Genomic DNA, 17,912 nt, shown 5'->3' with positions numbered 1-17,912 from the left:
TTGAAACACATGCTCTTGCATAAGAACATGATTTTACAAGTCATTCCTTTTAATACATATCATAGTTAGCACAATTAAAATTAAAAAAAACTCATTGAATCCCCTCTAATTCAATTATAATTGACCCATTTGATTTTTACGAGCCTAATAGTCCAAAACACTTGAATCTATTTTTTGGGTCAGTTCCTGAATGGAATGTGACAACTATAATTGAAACATATGTTCTTGCATAAGAACATAATTTTACGAGTCATTTCTTTTAATATATATCATAGTTAGCACAATTACAAAAACTCATAACATCATATCTAATTGAATTGTAATTAACCCATCAAATTTAATTATAATTGATTTATGTTTTAGTAGTTTTTAAGATGATGATTTTTAACATAGAAAGGGAGAAGTATGCTCATACTATTGTCTTTAAGGTTTGTATTTTCATAGAAATATTTACAATTTGGTAGGTTTTAGTCCTAAAGCACCTTAAATTACCACATTAAAAAATAACCAAGTTGTGTGGTGATTTTACGGTTAAAGTTGCATTGTGCACTTTCTTACAAATCACTATGAATTGGAATAGTAAACTTTTTCTAAGTTTTCAATTTGATCCGTGTACATTTTTTTTCACAATTAGACCATTTTAAGCTCAAATTAATAGCTAATCACATCTTTTTTTTTAGAGAGGGCGGAATTGAAACACAGAGGACAAAGTGAAAAACAAGGAGAAAATACATGACAACTTTGAATTTTGTACAAAAAATTTAGTCTCCCCCCCCATCTTTTTTAGTTAATAAATGGTTGATCTTTTTAGTTGTCAAAAATTCTATTTTGGTACTAAATATCATTTTCAAGTCTCTTTTAGTGAGAGAAGAGAGAGACAGTCACTAAAATCCATAATAGAGAGAGAAAAGAGAAATTTTATTTAGGTTGATTTTTTATTTGAACATTTTTTTTGCTTATTAGGTTGATATGTTGGTTTGTTGATATTTTAAGAGTGATTTTAGGTTAAAATGAGGTTTTTATTTTTTGTAAAAAACACAAAGAGCTAATTTTATAGTCACCATAATGATGGTTGAATTTTAAGCTTGAACATAAAATGTCATCTGCCACAGCGATTACAAGTCATTTGTCTTTTTTTATATAAAAAAATAGGGACGAATAACATATTGTCCACCCTTTTAAATAAAAAAAATAAAAAATAAAGGCCCATATAGGCCTAGAGACTTGAGTGCCTAAATGTCCAGGATCTTCCTTTTCACAAGCTCAGGGTGCAAGCCCATTGACCCACATTACTGGCCTATGTTTTGGTCCTTAAAGTTTTTTTAAAAAAGTATATTTAGGTTAACTATAGAATTATATATATAAAAAAGTATTGAATTTGGTTGAATCTGTAACTCGGATTACAAAGTTTTGAAAGGTTAAGTCACAACATTCGATTTATTATTATTTTTTTGTTTAATTCATTTTGTGTTCCTCAATTCAAAACCTCTTAGTTTATAATATATATATATATATATATATATATAATATATATATATATATATATATTATTTAACTTACAACGAAAAAAATGCAATTTGACCCAATGTTATTAATAATCTACTTTTGTTATCTTAATCCGAAACACCTGTCATGAATTTTTTCAAAAAAAAATAATAATATTACATACAATTTTTTTTCATATGCTTTATCGATTGTCATATAAATCCATTAAGTGAAAAATAATCTATGAGATAAAAAAGAGTAATCGAATCTAATGAGATGCATGACTTGTGTTTCGAGATTGGTTGATTGACTGAAGTTAACATATATATTTTTTAATTTAGTTTTTTTTAAATAATTTTGTCCTTTAACATTGAGTTACTTGAAGATTTAACTTTCCAGTTTGTTTTTCTCAAAATTATATCTACAAGTTTTTGCTTATCAATCCGAATTGATCTAAGTAGATCTAATATGTTCTTATCTTAATATTAGATAAAAATATCGTTTAATATGTAATTGATTTTAAATTTATGGTTAAAATTAATTTTTTTAGAAGACACGTTAGCAATATGTAGATTTTTTTTGGTATTTGAAAATTTTTTACCCTAATCCGTAGTGTAACCTCTCTCTCTCTCTCTCTCTCTCTCTCTCTCTCTCTCTCTCTCTCTCTCTCTCACACACACACACACACACACACACACACACACACACCTACAAATTATTGATATTTTTTCATGGAGTGGTAAACTATAACATCAAAAACTACCTAACCATCATTTCTTCTCGTACACAATTAGCAATTTTCAGATAATCATCATTTCTGCCGTACACAATTAGCAATTTCAGGCAAACATGGAAGAGAAATAAAGAAGCATCACTTGTTAAAAGGGCTAGCGTGGATTGATTCCCAAACCTAACCAAGCGGAAGAGTTGATTTATCCATATTTATCAAATCTAATCTGGAATTTATCAATTAGATTGATTAATCTAAACCCTTTTAGATTAATTCATTTAAAAAATATTAAAATAATATAAAATAATTTTTTTAAAAAACAAAATAAGAGGTTTTAACTTGATCACGCACCATTATCAAAAAAAATAAAAAATAAAATGATAACACTGGGTCAACTCCCATTGTTTTATGTGAAATCCTCCTCTCAATATGCAGTCATATATATATATATATATATATATATATATATACATACATACAGTACAGTCTTCTCACTTGTCACTTCTTTCATGTAGCACTCCCAAGTTGAAGGCATTCGACTAAAAGGCATAGCTTAGAAGGGAAGAAAGGGGGGAAAAACCAGTACTTTCTTTCTTTTTCTTTTCAGCTAAGCAACCCCATCTTTGTCAAGTTCCAAAAAATAAAAAAATAAAATTCTCAAGTATTTCATCGTTTTGAATTTAGATTTATTTATTATTATGCTATTTTTTTAATTGTAATTATAAAGATTATCACAATATTAATTATACGCTAATAACCCATTTGACACCGCAACGATAAGCCGCGATAACGCTAATTATTAACAAATAAGGCGATAACAGACGGACCCTGAGGCTAATTACTAGCAAATAATTAACTACCCTGCTAATCAACCCACCTTATTTCCATGCAAAAGAAAAAAAATCCCCAAATCCCTCACACCAAAAGGGAATTAAAAAAACCCTAATAAAACAACGAAACTCCAAATACAAAAGGAAACACACCCTTTCTCTACTCTCAAAATACCCATTTCCCGTGTAAACAATAAAAAATAAAGAAAAAAAAATCATCGATTAATGCATGCAAAAAAGAATAAGAATAAAAAGGAAAGTGTAGATGCATGTCGGTGGAATAACAGTGGATCTGAATTGGTTACTACAATTTATTTTCACTGTCTTTGTAATAGGTTTAGGTTTGTTACACCTCGTTAAGAATACGGCGTCGAAGTATTTCGAGGTCGACGCCAATTTCGAAGCGGCTGAGAGTAACCACACTGTTATTGATCCAAGTATTGGTAACCAGACAATGGAAGCTGAAGAGGATTCTTCTCGTTGTGTTAATTGTGGCAATTCGGGGTCTAAAACGTGTTCTCGTTGCAAATCTGTGAGATATTGGTAAGTATTTGCTATTTTTTTGGGCTCTTGATTGTTGGGTTTTCTGTTTTGTATTCTTTTGATATTGGAAAATAATGGGTTTTTGTTGTTATTTTGGTGATTTTATATGGTCTTACTGGCTTTGTAGCTAAATTACTGATTTGTAGGGTAATTAATTGTGTGGTACACAATTAGTTTCTTTATGTTTTCTTGTTTAATTGAAGTTATGGTTCCTTTTTTAAGTTTTTTAGGGTTTTTGAGGTTTCTTGTTTTCTGGGTCTTGGTCAAATAGCAATCTTGTTTTGTTTCTTATGATTTTGGGAATTAATGGGTTTATGTTGTTTTTTGGGTTTTGAAGCTAAAACTGTGATTTGAATTGTAAATAACTGCATGGCTCGATTTGTTTCTTGATGTTTTGTTGTTGCTTAATTGTAGTTATGGTTCTTTTTTGGTGGTTTTTGAGGGTTCTTGTTTTCGGGGTAAAAATGCTATCGTTTTTTGTTTTTGTTGGTTAATTGTATATGTTTTATTGTTTTGGTGGCCAAATTAGTGATACGAGGGAGGGGCATTTGGAATTGATTAAGTTTTTATAGTGGTGAAGGTGCTCTTTTACATCTGGAAATTACCAGGGTTTTTCTTGTTCTGCTGGTTTTTGTAGGTTATTTATGTATGGTTTGAATGGATGTGTGCTTAAATTAGTAATTGTAGGGTAATTTAATTGTATTAGAATGAATTGAGTCTTTGTTAATATTGGTTACTAAAGTTTATAGGTGATTTCTTTTGGGGTTCATTTGATTTTTGTGTGCTGAATGAATAGGTTTAGCTTAATTAGTGATCAGTAGGGCAAGTAGTGAACTTGATTGTGCTAGACGGTTTGGCTTAATTATGCATGTTTTAGCTTAATCAGTTATTAGAGAGTAATGATCTAGCTTGTGCTAGATGGTTTGTTGGTAGAAATGCAATCCTTTTTGTTTTGAAGATGGTTTTTGAATTTGGGAATTTTGCATTTGTGTAGTTCTTTTGGTTTTGTGAGCTTAATCATTTATGGTTTTTGGTTTAACCGCTTAATTGGTGATTTGTAAGTAATTAATTGTATGAGTGTTGTTGTTGGTGTTTTTTTTTTTTTAATCTGAGGGGAGAGGGTGGGGGGGTTGTTTTTTATGGTTTGGTTAAAAATGTGTTATTTTGTGTTTAAGATGGTTTCTTATGCTTAGAAACTGCTGGGTTCATCCTGTTCTTTGGTTTTGTGCCTTAAGCATTTGTGATGTAATTGGTTTGCAACTTAATTAGCGATTTTAGGGTAATTGATGGACTGCTATCTATTCATAGATGATTTATTTCAAGAAGATAATATTTGTAGCGATTGGAGACAACATTGGAAGTATAAATAGTAGGTTATGATATAATATGCTATTACTTTTTAATGATTTGATGATGAAGGTTTAATTACCTGTTTTGTGTTTTTATCTTTCCTCATAATTGGTCGTGTGTTTTTGTACTGCCTTCTACATCTAGGATTTTTAGGTCTATTTTTAAGTTTATATTTTTGATGCATTGATTTTTTTCTTTTGGTTTGCCTATCCTTTTCAGTGAGATTTAAGTTTAATATGTGGGTTTTAGGTGCATATTTCTTTCTTTTTTCAGCATCATAAATTATACAACTGTTCCTTTTGCCTTTGCCCAGCTCACACGGATGCCAAGAAGCACACTGGAAAGCAGGCCATAAGTTAAAATGCAAGGATTTCAAAGCAAACTCATCACAAACAGCAAAATCAAACTTTGGTTTTAAACCTTCAGGTGGTGGGAGCAAAAGTTTTTCTAGCATTGCACTTGTTCCTGCCAGCGGAGGTTCTAACTCTAAGCCTATAAAGAAGCCAGGAAAGGTATATGTTTTAACTTTTTTTCATTTAGTTGTTTATTTAGATTATTTAGTGAATTCTTGTTCTGCAATGTGAAAACATTAACATGCACTTCTATTCAAGGTTCTTTTCCCGTATGATGAATTCATTAAACTTTACAACTCAGACAAACCCAGATTCCCTCCCTGCGGGCTCATAAATTGTGGAAACAGGTATGTGTTTGTGATCCTCACACCCCTTTTTTGTTCATTTGAGCAAAAACTATGCATGGGCACAGACATAAACATTTGTTAGTTGTGTTATATTTTTCACCTGGGCACGTATTCTTTTTTTATTCAATTTTCCTTTTCTTTTGCTGCACAGTTGCTTTGCCAATGTGGTTCTGCAATGTCTCACTTACACTAGGCCACTTGTTGCCTACTTGTTGGAGAAAAGTCATCAAAGAGAATGTAAGTTTAGAAATTGTAATTATATATGGCCCCTCTGTCCTCCTTTCTGGGGCTGCTTTGGACAATTCTTCCCTCTCACAATTTTTCATCTTTGCTTTGCAGGTAGACATAATGATTGGTGTTTTCTTTGTGAATTTCAATCCCATGTTGAAAGTGCAAGCCAAAGTGCACTTCCTTTTTCACCGATGAATATCCTGTCTCGATTACGCAATATTGGTGGTAATCTTGGCTATGGAAGACAGGAGGATGCTCATGAGTTCATGAGGTTCTTGTTACTGGCCTGCCAACTCTCTTACATATTTTCTACCCATGTTTCATCTGGTTTACATAATTTCTACCCATGTTCTTTTCTTAGATAAACACCCCCCACCCCAAAACACAGTCACACTCCAAATATAATAACAGGGAAGGATAAGTTGAAGAAAGTGATTGACTGGAGAATAAGTTGTGGTTGTGTTTGATGCTATGCCCAGCTCAATATTGTAAGCTTTTTTCTGTCTTTTCTGCAGGTTTGCTATTGATACAATGCAATCAGTTTGCCTTGATGAATTTGGTGGAGAAAAAGCTGTTGAACCTGCCTCCCAAGAGACTACAATAATTCAACACATATTTGGGGGTCGCCTCCAATCTCAGGTCATGCATCCTGTTATACTGAAGCTGTTTGATTTTGTTCTTGTTTGTGAAAACTCCTTTTCCTCAGCTTGTATATACTGTATTGAATTCCACTGTCATGACATTATCCAGAGCTTGTCATCCTTTTCTGTTATTAGTCATTACAGATAGTAAACAAAAAAAAAAAAAGAAGTTGATGGACTCTTGAACTGAGCTGTTCTCTAGAAGTCTGATATCTGGTGCTGGTTGACATGAAACAAAAATTGGCATTCGCTTTTCTGCCCCTGTTTTATACAGGAATCACATGCAAGAAGAAAAGCTAAATGCCAATTTAGAAGTGGCTTAGAAATGTTTGCCTATCTTGATCACACCTTCTTCTACTTATTTAAAATGAAGAAAATAAAAGAAGTTTTGCATCTGAAAGACTTAACAGAGCAGCAATACCAATGCCCTCGACGAGGTTTCCCATGTACAGTAGATAGAAATAAATCCAGAGGATGTGGGAAAACTATCAGGCACTTTGATCCTTTTGTTTGTTCGAAATGTCTTTTAGAAAACTTTTGGCACTATTCTAGTAAATGCATATACTGTTGTTCTTCTTGTTAGCAGGCTTCTCACTTAGAATTGTCTAGCATGAGAAAGATTGTTTAGCAATGTGATGAATCTTTCCTTGTTGTTTTGGCATATATGCAAATATGGCTTTCTTTTATTGAAACTTTCTAAAATGATTGGACTAGTCCTATCTTTAGATTGGGATGCTGTCCTAACATGCTTCGTCTTCTTTAGGTGATATGTACAAAATGCAATAAGATTTCAAATCAGTTTGAGAACATGATGGATTTAACTGTTGAGATTCATGGTGATGCTGAATCCTTGGAGGAATGCCTCAATCAATTCACAGACAAAGAATGGCTCCATGGAGAAAATATGTACAAATGTGATGGGTATGGCTGCTTAATCCTGTGATTTCTGAATCCCAAAAGCTTAAATCATTTACTTTATTGTTTGCATTTCTTCACCATATTTGTTTCATTCTGCACACAATCTTTATTTATTTATTTTCTATTTTTTATTTGCCATCTTTCTCTTAAGTGACTGACTAGGAGTTTTGTCATCTTGGATTCTTCCACTCTTGTTATAACTCAACTATTAATTTTAAATTGTGATGAAATTTGATGGAGGTGGCTGCAATTGAAATATGAATTTTGGTATGGCTTAGACTGCATGGAAGAAGCATGTGCATCTATCTTGATCCAGCCAGTTTGGGATGTGAGTCTTGAGGAGTTGTTTTTCCATGGATGGTGATGGGGTTTGTTGGTTTCAGCAAATGTTTCTTCCCTTGCATTTTGAGAAAAGATAGGCAGCTAGATGGTAGATGCTGAATTCAGTCAAGTAGTGTGTTATTTTTCTTCCTAGTCATTCTTTGGTTTGGTATTATAAAAAAAGGGAAAAAATGTGCTTATTGGTTAATTGATCTTCATTTCTGCTCTGGCACAATTAACACGGACATTACAATTGCCTCACTAAATGTTCAATGTAATCCACTCACCGTGGCCAAATATGGCTTCTGTAGACGTGTAGAATGAAAATGACTTCTTAGTTGTAAGGATGTGGTCTCTAAATATGCTCAAATATGGCCCTAGATCAGACAGAATGAAAGGATGATTTGTTAAGGTTTAATAATCCAACTCCAGATAGTTTGGCATGAAGTCTTGATGGTTTAATAATTGAAAGTGAAATATGTCTTGTCATGGAATCTTTCCTTTTTTCATGCAAATTTTCCAATATAGTTGGAGTCCAGCAGAATTTAATAGAACAAGGATAGCAGTGAAATGGATCACAAGTCTGCACTTAATATCTTTTGACGTGTGCATCTGCTTTGATTAAGGTACAATTTTATACTGTTTATAGGTGTAATGACTATGTCAAGGCATGGAAGCGTCTTACCATTCAACGAGCTCCGAATGTTCTTACAATCGCGTTAAAGAGATTCCAGGTCAGATTTGTATACATTCTATGGTTACAGACATCTCCACCTCGTTATTACCTTTCTGAATCTTAACTACCTTTTCTATGAAAATTCATCAAGTTTGTGATATTCTAGTTCTAGAGTTTTTTTATATCTTCTGAAATTGTATGTGGACATACCTTTGCAGAGTGGGAGGTTTGGTAAACTTAACAAAAGGGTAACTTTTCCTGAGACTTTAGATCTGAGCCCCTACATGAGTGAAAAAGGAGATGGCACAGATGTGTACAAGCTTTATGCAGTTGTTGTCCATGTTGACATGCTAAATGCATCATTTTTTGGTCATTACATCTGCTACACCAAGGATTTCCGTGGAAACTGGCACAGAATTGATGACTCTAAGGTATAAACTCACTCGCTCTGTGTGTGTGAGTGTGCATGCACATGCTTTATGTACTTCTAATTTGATCTATTAACTGTAACTTGTGAGGATTGGTAGCCTAATTTTTTTAAAATCATAATGTGAAACTTTCTTGCTTATTTATTTAAGTTTAGTGTAAGAAATGATTTCCTGCTTTATAATATTGCGATGCCATCATTATTACAGCAAAGCAAGATAGCTAAGATGTTGCAATCTACTTGGCCTTGTTTTCCTCTGACTGTGGATTTGGCTTTCTCAGGTTTCTAGTGTTGAATTGGATGAGGTGCTTTCTCAGGGAGCCTATATGCTTTTATACAGCAGGTATACAGTTTAATGCCTGATGGTTATTTATGACTGCTGCAACATTTGCTTTGCTTATATATAGTATTTAGCTTGCTATAACCCAGTTGTTGGCGAAGTAGATAATTCGGAGTTCATAGCCATGCGTACATTTTAAAACCATGGCATCAAAACTTGATGGTATTAGAACTTCAGGAAAAAACAAGCATAAAAGGCGGATTCTAATTCTTAATTTATGTTAAAAGAATGTTGAAATTTTTGGTTTCCTTGTTGGAAACATTTATTTAAGCTTCATGACATTTGTGACAGAAGAATTGTACAGCAGAATGATACTGCGATTTGTTGATCTGAATTGGGGCATACAAGCATCTCATGTTCAAATGCAGCACTGTTTTTTTCTGTAAATGCTTTCTGGGTGTGCTCTAAAGACTATATTTGCTTGATGTTGGGCAGGGTTTCTGTTCGACCATCATGTCTCAGAACCATTGAGCCCTCAAAGGAGCAGCAATCAATCGTGAAAGTAGAATTAGACTCCTGCACAGAGAAACCAGCTGGACACCTTTCACCAATGGAGTCAACGGATGCCACAAGTTCTGGGTTCCTAGCACCTGCACCTGAAAGTAGAAATTCTGAATTTGGAAGTGCATGTCATGAGGATGCTGTGGTAAATTTTGATTCAAGCACAGCGGTTTCAAAGGGTGTTTCATCCTGTGAAAATGAGTCGCCATCTAAAGCTGACATGAAAGACGCGGAAGATTCAGGGGTTAATCATAATTCTGAGTTATCTTCATCTGCTATGGAGGAGGATCCTAGGGACATACCAGATGCTTTGAGTTCTGGGATTATTCATGAAGTTCCAGAGGATATGAATGGAATTGATTCCAGCTCCAGTTCCTTGATTCCAGTGGGGGTTTCTGACTTAAAGAAGGATTCCTCAGCTGCACTTGATTCAGAAGCTGTTGTGATAGAGCACTCCTTGGACCATTCAGATACAGTTATGGACGAATCAGATTCTGCTGTTGCAAAGGATATCAAAGTAAATGGCAGTATTCATTCATTCTCGAGCGAAGAGATTTCAACAAAACCTAATAGTTTGAAACGTCAGCCACCTCTCCATGATTCGGATGGCGAGGACACAAATGGAGCTAAAAGAGCAGAAACAGTAGATAGTTGTTGATGACAATGAAGCATCATCAAAATCCCTAATCAATTGTTTATATTTTTTAAACGATCCCAATCATACAAGGAAAATTTGTGTTGGGCATTTTTCATCCGGGGTTTCATTATTTGCAGAAATCTCGGATTCCATTTGTAACAGTTGTTCTAGATGCCTTCATCCCAGGACAGAATAGGAGGATGCCATTACATCATGAGCAGGAACTTGGTTATAGTCTACCATGTAAGTTGCTAAGAAAGTCTGGTCCAAGGTAAGCAAATGACACGTTGATTAATGAAGAATTTACTGTTTGACTTTCTGCTCCAGGAATCCTCCTTTTTTTTTTTTTTTTTTTGGTGTCAAGAACAAGTTTAAAAGGGCCTCCTGATTGAATGATTACTGATATGCATAATTGAACTGGAACTGCCTAGGATGATAGGGCTGGTTTGAGTTACGTGTGGCTATAGTAACCGTTGGCCAAAATGAGGGCCTGAGCTCAGGCCAACATTCAACCGTTTTACCGCCAAAAATTGTGGGGGCCTAAGCTCAGGCCAACATTTAACCGTTTTACCGCCAAAAATTGTAATTTCGAGATTTTTAACATTTCAAGCCTCTGATTTAATTTGATTTAGAGATTTTATTAAAATTTTATATTAGAAATTATTTTAAATGTTAAGAATTAAATTTTATTACATAAATAAAAAAATTAATGTTAAAAACTACTATTTTTTAAAATATTTATTTGCATATTTTCTGTATCACTCTTTTCTCCCTTTTTTCTTTCTTTTGTCACTGGACATATAGAAAATAAAATTAAATTTAATAATATTAATACAATATTTTTTTTTTTAAATTCATGAATTTAATTAATTAATTTATTTATTAAATTCAAAATAAAAAAAACTATAATTAATATTTTAATCATATTTTTAAACATGGAGACTAAACTAATTTTTCCATCCATTTTAAACACGTCATCTATATTCAAAGTTGTCAATGTTTTTATAAGAAATCATTTTAGTTAGTAATTTTGCTAGCATCTCCCGCTTCGTTGGATTAGACAGAACTTCCAACTGTAACTTCTGAACTGTATTGTTTGGGTACGGTACAATTAAAGTTTTATAAAATTTAATTTTTTTTTATTTTAAATTAAATTTTAAGTATTTTTAAATTATTTTTAATCTTTTAATATTAAAAATATATTTTTTAAAAATTTTATTATTTTAATATATTTTAAAGTAAAAAAAATATACCAATTACTATTCCAAAACATACCCCTTAAATTAAGTATGAGAAGTAGTTAATACGCTAAGTATGATCGGTTGAAGGTGTAGTTATTTTATTTTATCACTTAAACTGGCTTTTCATTTTAAATTATAGTGGGTTTGAAAAAATGAATTTTTTTTTTTGTACCAAACCTTATGTTTTTTATCCATCCACAAAGAAAAAAAAAAATCATTTGCTTACCAATTAGTTTTTGTGTTTTATACTGGGATGTTATATATAATTCGTGTTTCAAATATTGATTTTGTAAAAAAATTCATGAAAAAAGCTACTTTTCATATAGTAATTTAGCCAAATATTTTTTTTTAACCAATAAATAAATAAAATTAATTTTTTTTTAAATCATAATCACAAAAACTATGATATATTATTTATTTTATGGTGACAAAATATTTTTTAAAAATATTTTTTACTTAAAAATTTTATTAAAATTATTTATTTTATTTTTTTATTTTTAACATTATACATTAAATCATAAAAAAAAAATAGCATACTTTAAACACATTACATAATAATTATAGTAATGGTGGGCTATTTATTAGGGTGGATCCAATAATGATGTGATTAGGTAGTGGTTGACATTTTAGACCGTTTATCTTGAAAATGATAAGAATCATAAGAGTGGAAGAAAGGTTGGAACCAGCAACAAAGCAAAACCATGCCTCATCTGATGGCGATATCTCTCGTGGCCAGCTGTTTGTCTATCCCTTTCCTTGGCATATTATTTTATCGACAAATCCCACACTTCACATCTCTCTCTTTCCAAACCCTTCATTATTTTTTTTACGGCTTTTCCACCCCAGCAAACCACTCACTAAAACCTCTTTCACTTGATCCAAGAAAAAAAGATTCTTTTTTTTTTGGTTACTATTTTGTAAAAAAAAATTGTTTTTACCAAGGTGATTGCTTTTTAATGATGTCCCAGATTCCTTTTATGTTTTCTTTTTATATGTGCTTCTATAATTCGATGCTTTTTGTTTGATTATTTTGCAGGGTTTTGTTTTCTTTGTTATTTTTTTATAAAATTTTGGGATTTGTTTGGTTCAATTGACAGCAATGGAGAATCGCAGTGAAGCAGAAGCAAGTCCTTATAAGAGGTTTTTTTTTATTATTGTATTATTGAGTTCTTAATTCGAAGCCCATTAATTAATGCATGTAATCCTTAATCACATTTTGTTCTCTGATTGATTTGTTTGACTGCATGTTAGTGATGATTGTGTGTGAATGAATGGATGTAGTTTGGTTGCGGCTGTATCTTATGGGATTGCTTCAATGGCTATGGTTTTTATCAATAAGGCCATTTTGATGCAATATGGTCACTCAATGACCCTTCTCACTCTGCAGGTATTGAACTTTTCAAAAATGTAATAAACCCTTTTGTTTATTGTATTGTTATTTGAGAAAAAAAAAATCAGTTCTAATGTTGTATCGTGGATTTGTGGATCCACATGATGATGAGTACTGAAGATTTTTAGGCTTTTTGTTGTTGTTGTTGTTGTTGTTGTAATGTCTGTTTTCGGTGATTATGATTACTGATAATGGATGCTGCAATTGGTTGGTTGGTTGGATTAGCAATTGGCGACAGCATTGCTTATACATTTTGGTAGGCAAATGGGGTATACGAGAGCAAGGGGAGTAGATATGGAAACAGCTAAAAAACTTCTCCCGGTTTCACTATTCTACAATGCTAATGTGGCATTTGCTTTGGCTAGCTTGAAAGGAGTTAATATTCCTATGTATATTGCAATAAAGAGACTCACACCACTTGCGGTACTTATAGCTGGATTTTCTTCAGGAAAGGGAAAGCCTACAACACAGGTTTGTGCTGCCGCTTATTAAACCACTTTGCACTTATATAGTTTCTGTGTTCTTTTGTAATGTATTTAGATATACATGGGACTCTGTTTTGCCAATTGTTTTATTTATATGCTGTTGTTTTAATTTGGTCTTAGTCAAATGATTATATTTAATGATATTGACGGAATGATCCATAATTCACATTTCTGGCTCCAATTCAGACAGTATCGCCTGTGTTGATTTTTTAATTTTACAAATGAAAAAGAAGCTTGCTGTTCAACTAGCAGATATCTGTTGCTGAAAGACCAATTGTTATGTTATATACACTCAATTTAGTTATCAACCCACTGAATCCTTGACAAGGCATCTTTGTGACTAGTGATCTTGAATATGGGAAGTTGTTTCAAATTGTTGACACATTTACATGTTTCAGGTTACTCTTTCTGTGCTATCAATTGCTGCTGGAGTTATTATAGCAGCACTTGGAGATTTTTCTTTTGACCTTTGGGGTTACGGCATGGCCCTTACTTCTGTTTTCTTTCAGGTTTGCTATTAATTCCTTAATTGCTCAGGGATGTGAATAATGAAGCACGATGGTTCCTTCTCATTGTTAACTAACAGCAGTTGTGCTTTGGAACTGCAGACAATGTACCTTGTGTTAGTTGAAAGATCTGGTGCAGAAGATGGCCTCTCTTCTATTGAGATAATGTTCTATAACAGTTTTCTTTCTCTTCCATTCTTGATATTTCTCATCATAACAACAGGAGAATTTCCAAACTCACTAGCATTATTGTTTGCAAAGGTTAGAATCTTAACCCCTCTTTTTTAGACTCGGTTGTTGATTGTGCTAGGAAAATATGGCATGCTGATGTTCTGAAGCCTATTCTCAGCATGATAGCATGCTATTCTTGTGTAATTGCATATGCTCTTCTCCTGATTGTTTACAATTGGAACTTTGATCTAATAATTGATGCTCAAAACCTTTAATATTTCGAAGTTTTATGTGAGAGTTTGGGTTTTTCTGTCAGGGAGTTAACATCATCGAATTCCAGTCTAATATATTTTGCATAGGGGATTATACATTACCTGGAAAATTCTGTGTACCACTTAACACATCAGTTTTTCATGTCAATTGTACAACATCATTGGTCAAACATGTTTCAGAGAGCAGTCAGTTATGTAAGTTTCAATTATTGTCCTTCCAGTTGGTATCCCCACTGAAAAGGATTAAATAGTTTTAAGTCACATTCAATTAGAGTCCTGTATTTCATATTTTTCAATTTGGGATTGTTGATTGATGCCTTCAGGGTTAGCCTGGTTACTGAAATCAGGACAGCATAAAACTTGGTCATTTCAGAATGATCTGGATAACATTTTTAATATCTAAGAACTCATTTTCTTACGAGGGCAGTGCAAGGGTAAGGGTATTCATCATGTCTTGTGAATACCAAGTCTGACATGTGCTAAATTTAAGTGCCAAAGTTATTATTCATCATATTCCATTTATATTCCCATATCAGTTTAAGCCCTTTGAAAGTTATAGCATTATTATCTGGTGCATCATGCCCTATTCAATCATTAGATTTTTATCGTGCTTCAAGGTTCCATCATCTAGTGTTTCCATGAAACTCTAGGCTTCCCCATGCATTGCCTTTTCTTAAGTCTGAAATATTGTTTTGCCTCTTGATATGGTATGTGTCTTGGTAAATCTTTCTTACCTGATCATCTAATTTGCTGTGAAACAAATTGAATGGCAATCAAAACATCTATAAAGTGCAGTGACAGTTCAAATTTCCTTTTTCCTCTATGATGTGCAGCATTTTGTGCTCATGTGCAGTTTATTTAGAATTGGTTTCTAACTTGAAATCTGTTTTTTATTGCAGAGTAATTCTTTATCATTTTTGGTGATCCTTGTTATTTCTTTAGTAATGGGCATAGTTCTCAACTTCACCATGTTCCTATGTACCATAGTCAACTCAGCTCTAACAACAACCATCGTGGGAGTTCTCAAAGGTGTTGGGTCCACGGTATGTGCATATAAACCTTGTTGCTTTTGTCTTTTGTAGAGAACCTACAAGAAGAAATGAAAAAAACTTTACATTTTAACAATTAAACCAATTTGTTTTGGTTTTTTCCATTACCCTTTTCTTTTCCTAGCTTCTCAATAATTGAACTGAACCTGCATCATTAGTTACATTTTAATAAAATGTAAAAGTGCATAAAGTTTCCTTTTCCTTTGCTGCTCAGACCCTTGGTTTTGTCATACTGGGTGGCGTGGAAGTCCATGCTTTGAATGTGACTGGATTGGTTATCAACACAGCTGGTGGGGTGTGGTACTCATATGCCAAATACCAGCAGAAGATGAGCAAACCTCCAAAGCAAGTATCAGATGTAGAGGCACATCGGTGATGAATTGCTGCTTCAGGCAGTTCCTTGTCTGATTTTTGTCAATTCCCTACACTGTAATCATTCACAATGACCTCATTGTAACAACCAAAACGGGTGAAAAATGAAGTATAGCAATTTTTATATGTTAAAGAATATTCAATTTTATAGCATTTCCTTGCTACAGGCTCTTGATTTCAGTCAGAAAATGTCATGATCAAAATGGTTGAAGCTGTCGGCTGATTTAGATTGGATTTTTGTGCTTGAAATTGATATTCTAGCCACTGCATGTTGTTCAAAGCATTTTAATTCTGTGAAATGAAAAGCTTCTCTTAGGTCATTTACTTTCTACTCTGTGATGGCATTATGTCTGTGATTCTCAGTTGCCATGGATGGTTCTTGTCAGGAGCTGGCGAAAATGATTTGACCTAATCTACTTCAGTGATCGTCTGGAGACAATTCGTTATGATAATGCAAATCCTGGAGTTAAACTGAGACTCCTGAGTTCCTCAACACCCATCCCATACTAAGATCTGTCCACTCAGCTGGAATGGTCTCCACTCAAACCCCCTTAGAATGGCACACAATAAATGGTAAATTCAGGTGAATAATCACGACAGAAAGTGAGAGACTTTATTTGCTGCCAGAGGCAAAAGGAATCCACCCAGGTTTAAGAAAACATCTTCTCATCAGTCCAATCAAGTGTAAATCATTGTTCATACCAATTTTCTCCGACTTGATCCATTGCTCCTTGTCTCAACTCTCTCAATTGTCTCTTTCATGGATTATTAATTTTGAAGTCCCAGCGTGTTTTCATTTCTTTCCCTAGCATCTGGACGGCACTCAACTAGTTGAGCTAGTGTATCCTCGTGATTGGGTGCACTAAAAGCATCTTGTAAGAACATCAAAATAATACTTCCAAAAATATACAATATCGTAATACCACACAGACTCTCGATTTATATCCTTAATCTAATCAAAATAATGCCATTCACATCTGCATTGGAGATTCATGAAGAACCGTTGCATTATAACATGACCCTGGGAGTCTTGTAGAGCTTGAGCAATCATTTCAAAGTTCGAAAAAGTAGTTCGTTCTTTTCCTTTTTTCTGTAGATTAGATATCCATCGCCGTTTCGTGATGCGTAGAAAAATATAGCAATGGAATGTGGGTGGGACATACAATGCCTATAGACGGCCCAGGGACAAATATGGTTTTTCCTTAACTCTTCCGCCTAATGAAAGCTGGCCATAGCTTGGTGATAACTGGTGGTATCCATGGATGGTTCAGCAAGAAGTGGACCTTGTGTTGTTGGAGGTTACTCAACATTGAATAGCAACCGAACATGATTTCAAGAATCATACTTGAAAATGTTCTGCTATTACTACACATTTTCCATCGTTTCTTTATGAGTCCCTCTTCCACTTCTTTTTCAACTTCAAAAACGAATTCCTCTGACAACATTTTAGGGATTTAGGGTTCATTAGCTCAAGCTTAAAATCCACCATCCCCAAACTATTGAAAGAAAGAAGAAGAAGAGAGGATTCCATCCTTTATCTCCATACTTTCCCTCTACCTTTAGCTTCCATCCTAACCCAAGTTTTAACCCTAACAGACAATCATGGAGCACATCATATGAGGACAGCCCCCCAATACCCCTCCAACGTCATGTTCATAATAAAATCCAAGCACATGGTATTGTTTTTTTTCTTTTTTGTCTTTGATCAAACCAATATGACCTCGTCCATGTTCATAATAAAATCTAATCTGCTTTTTTATACCAATTTAGGCCGACGGGGAAGAAAACAATTGGCCTCGGGGGGGCAAATTATGGCGGGCAAGTGGGGCATTTCCTGTGGGTTGTTGTCCCTTCGCTTGTAGGATTTTTAAATCTCCATCTTCCCATTATTTATGGCTTCCAAAATTGTGCTTTAGGGATGGCTTCTGGTAGTGCCAAATGCCAAAACCAAATCTCTGTAATCAGATTTATTTGATATTATTATTAAATTTAGCGTAATAAATAAATTTTAAAACTTATTAATTTAATTTTTTGATTTAGTTTAGATTAAAATTAAACTGTGTATTTTAACATATAAAAAAAAAACCCAGCTAAGT

At 33.4% G+C, this 17,912-nt stretch overlaps 2 protein-coding genes across 2 annotated transcripts; both read left to right on the top strand.

Moving 5' to 3' along the window:
• The first annotated feature begins 3,017 nt into the window (after positions 1-3,017).
• LOC118059441 (ubiquitin carboxyl-terminal hydrolase 18) lies at positions 3,018-10,445 on the top strand. The gene is made up of 11 exons (XM_035072301.2): positions 3,018-3,588; positions 5,252-5,450; positions 5,550-5,638; positions 5,790-5,875; positions 5,978-6,140; positions 6,385-6,508; positions 7,274-7,431; positions 8,399-8,483; positions 8,644-8,856; positions 9,134-9,195; positions 9,628-10,445. Exons 1-11 carry the CDS (start codon positions 3,311-3,313, stop codon positions 10,349-10,351), a joined length of 2,181 nt encoding a protein of 726 aa, XP_034928192.1. The 5' UTR covers positions 3,018-3,310; the 3' UTR covers positions 10,352-10,445.
• A 1,737-nt stretch (positions 10,446-12,182) lies between these two features.
• Positions 12,183-15,982, top strand: LOC118059440 (UDP-galactose/UDP-glucose transporter 7). Its single transcript, XM_035072300.2, has 8 exons — positions 12,183-12,513; positions 12,608-12,711; positions 12,853-12,958; positions 13,187-13,432; positions 13,845-13,955; positions 14,055-14,213; positions 15,295-15,438; positions 15,659-15,982. Exons 2-8 carry the CDS (start codon positions 12,671-12,673, stop codon positions 15,818-15,820), a joined length of 969 nt encoding a protein of 322 aa, XP_034928191.1. The 5' UTR covers positions 12,183-12,513; positions 12,608-12,670; the 3' UTR covers positions 15,821-15,982.
• Positions 15,983-17,912: the final 1,930 nt, after the last annotated feature.

Source organism: Populus alba, chromosome 18, assembly GCF_005239225.2.
Source record: "Populus alba chromosome 18, ASM523922v2, whole genome shotgun sequence".
Classification (NCBI taxonomy): Eukaryota; Viridiplantae; Streptophyta; class Magnoliopsida; order Malpighiales; family Salicaceae; genus Populus; species Populus alba.
Note: the sequence above shows the minus strand (reverse complement) of the source record. Positions and strands in the feature narration are given on the sequence as shown.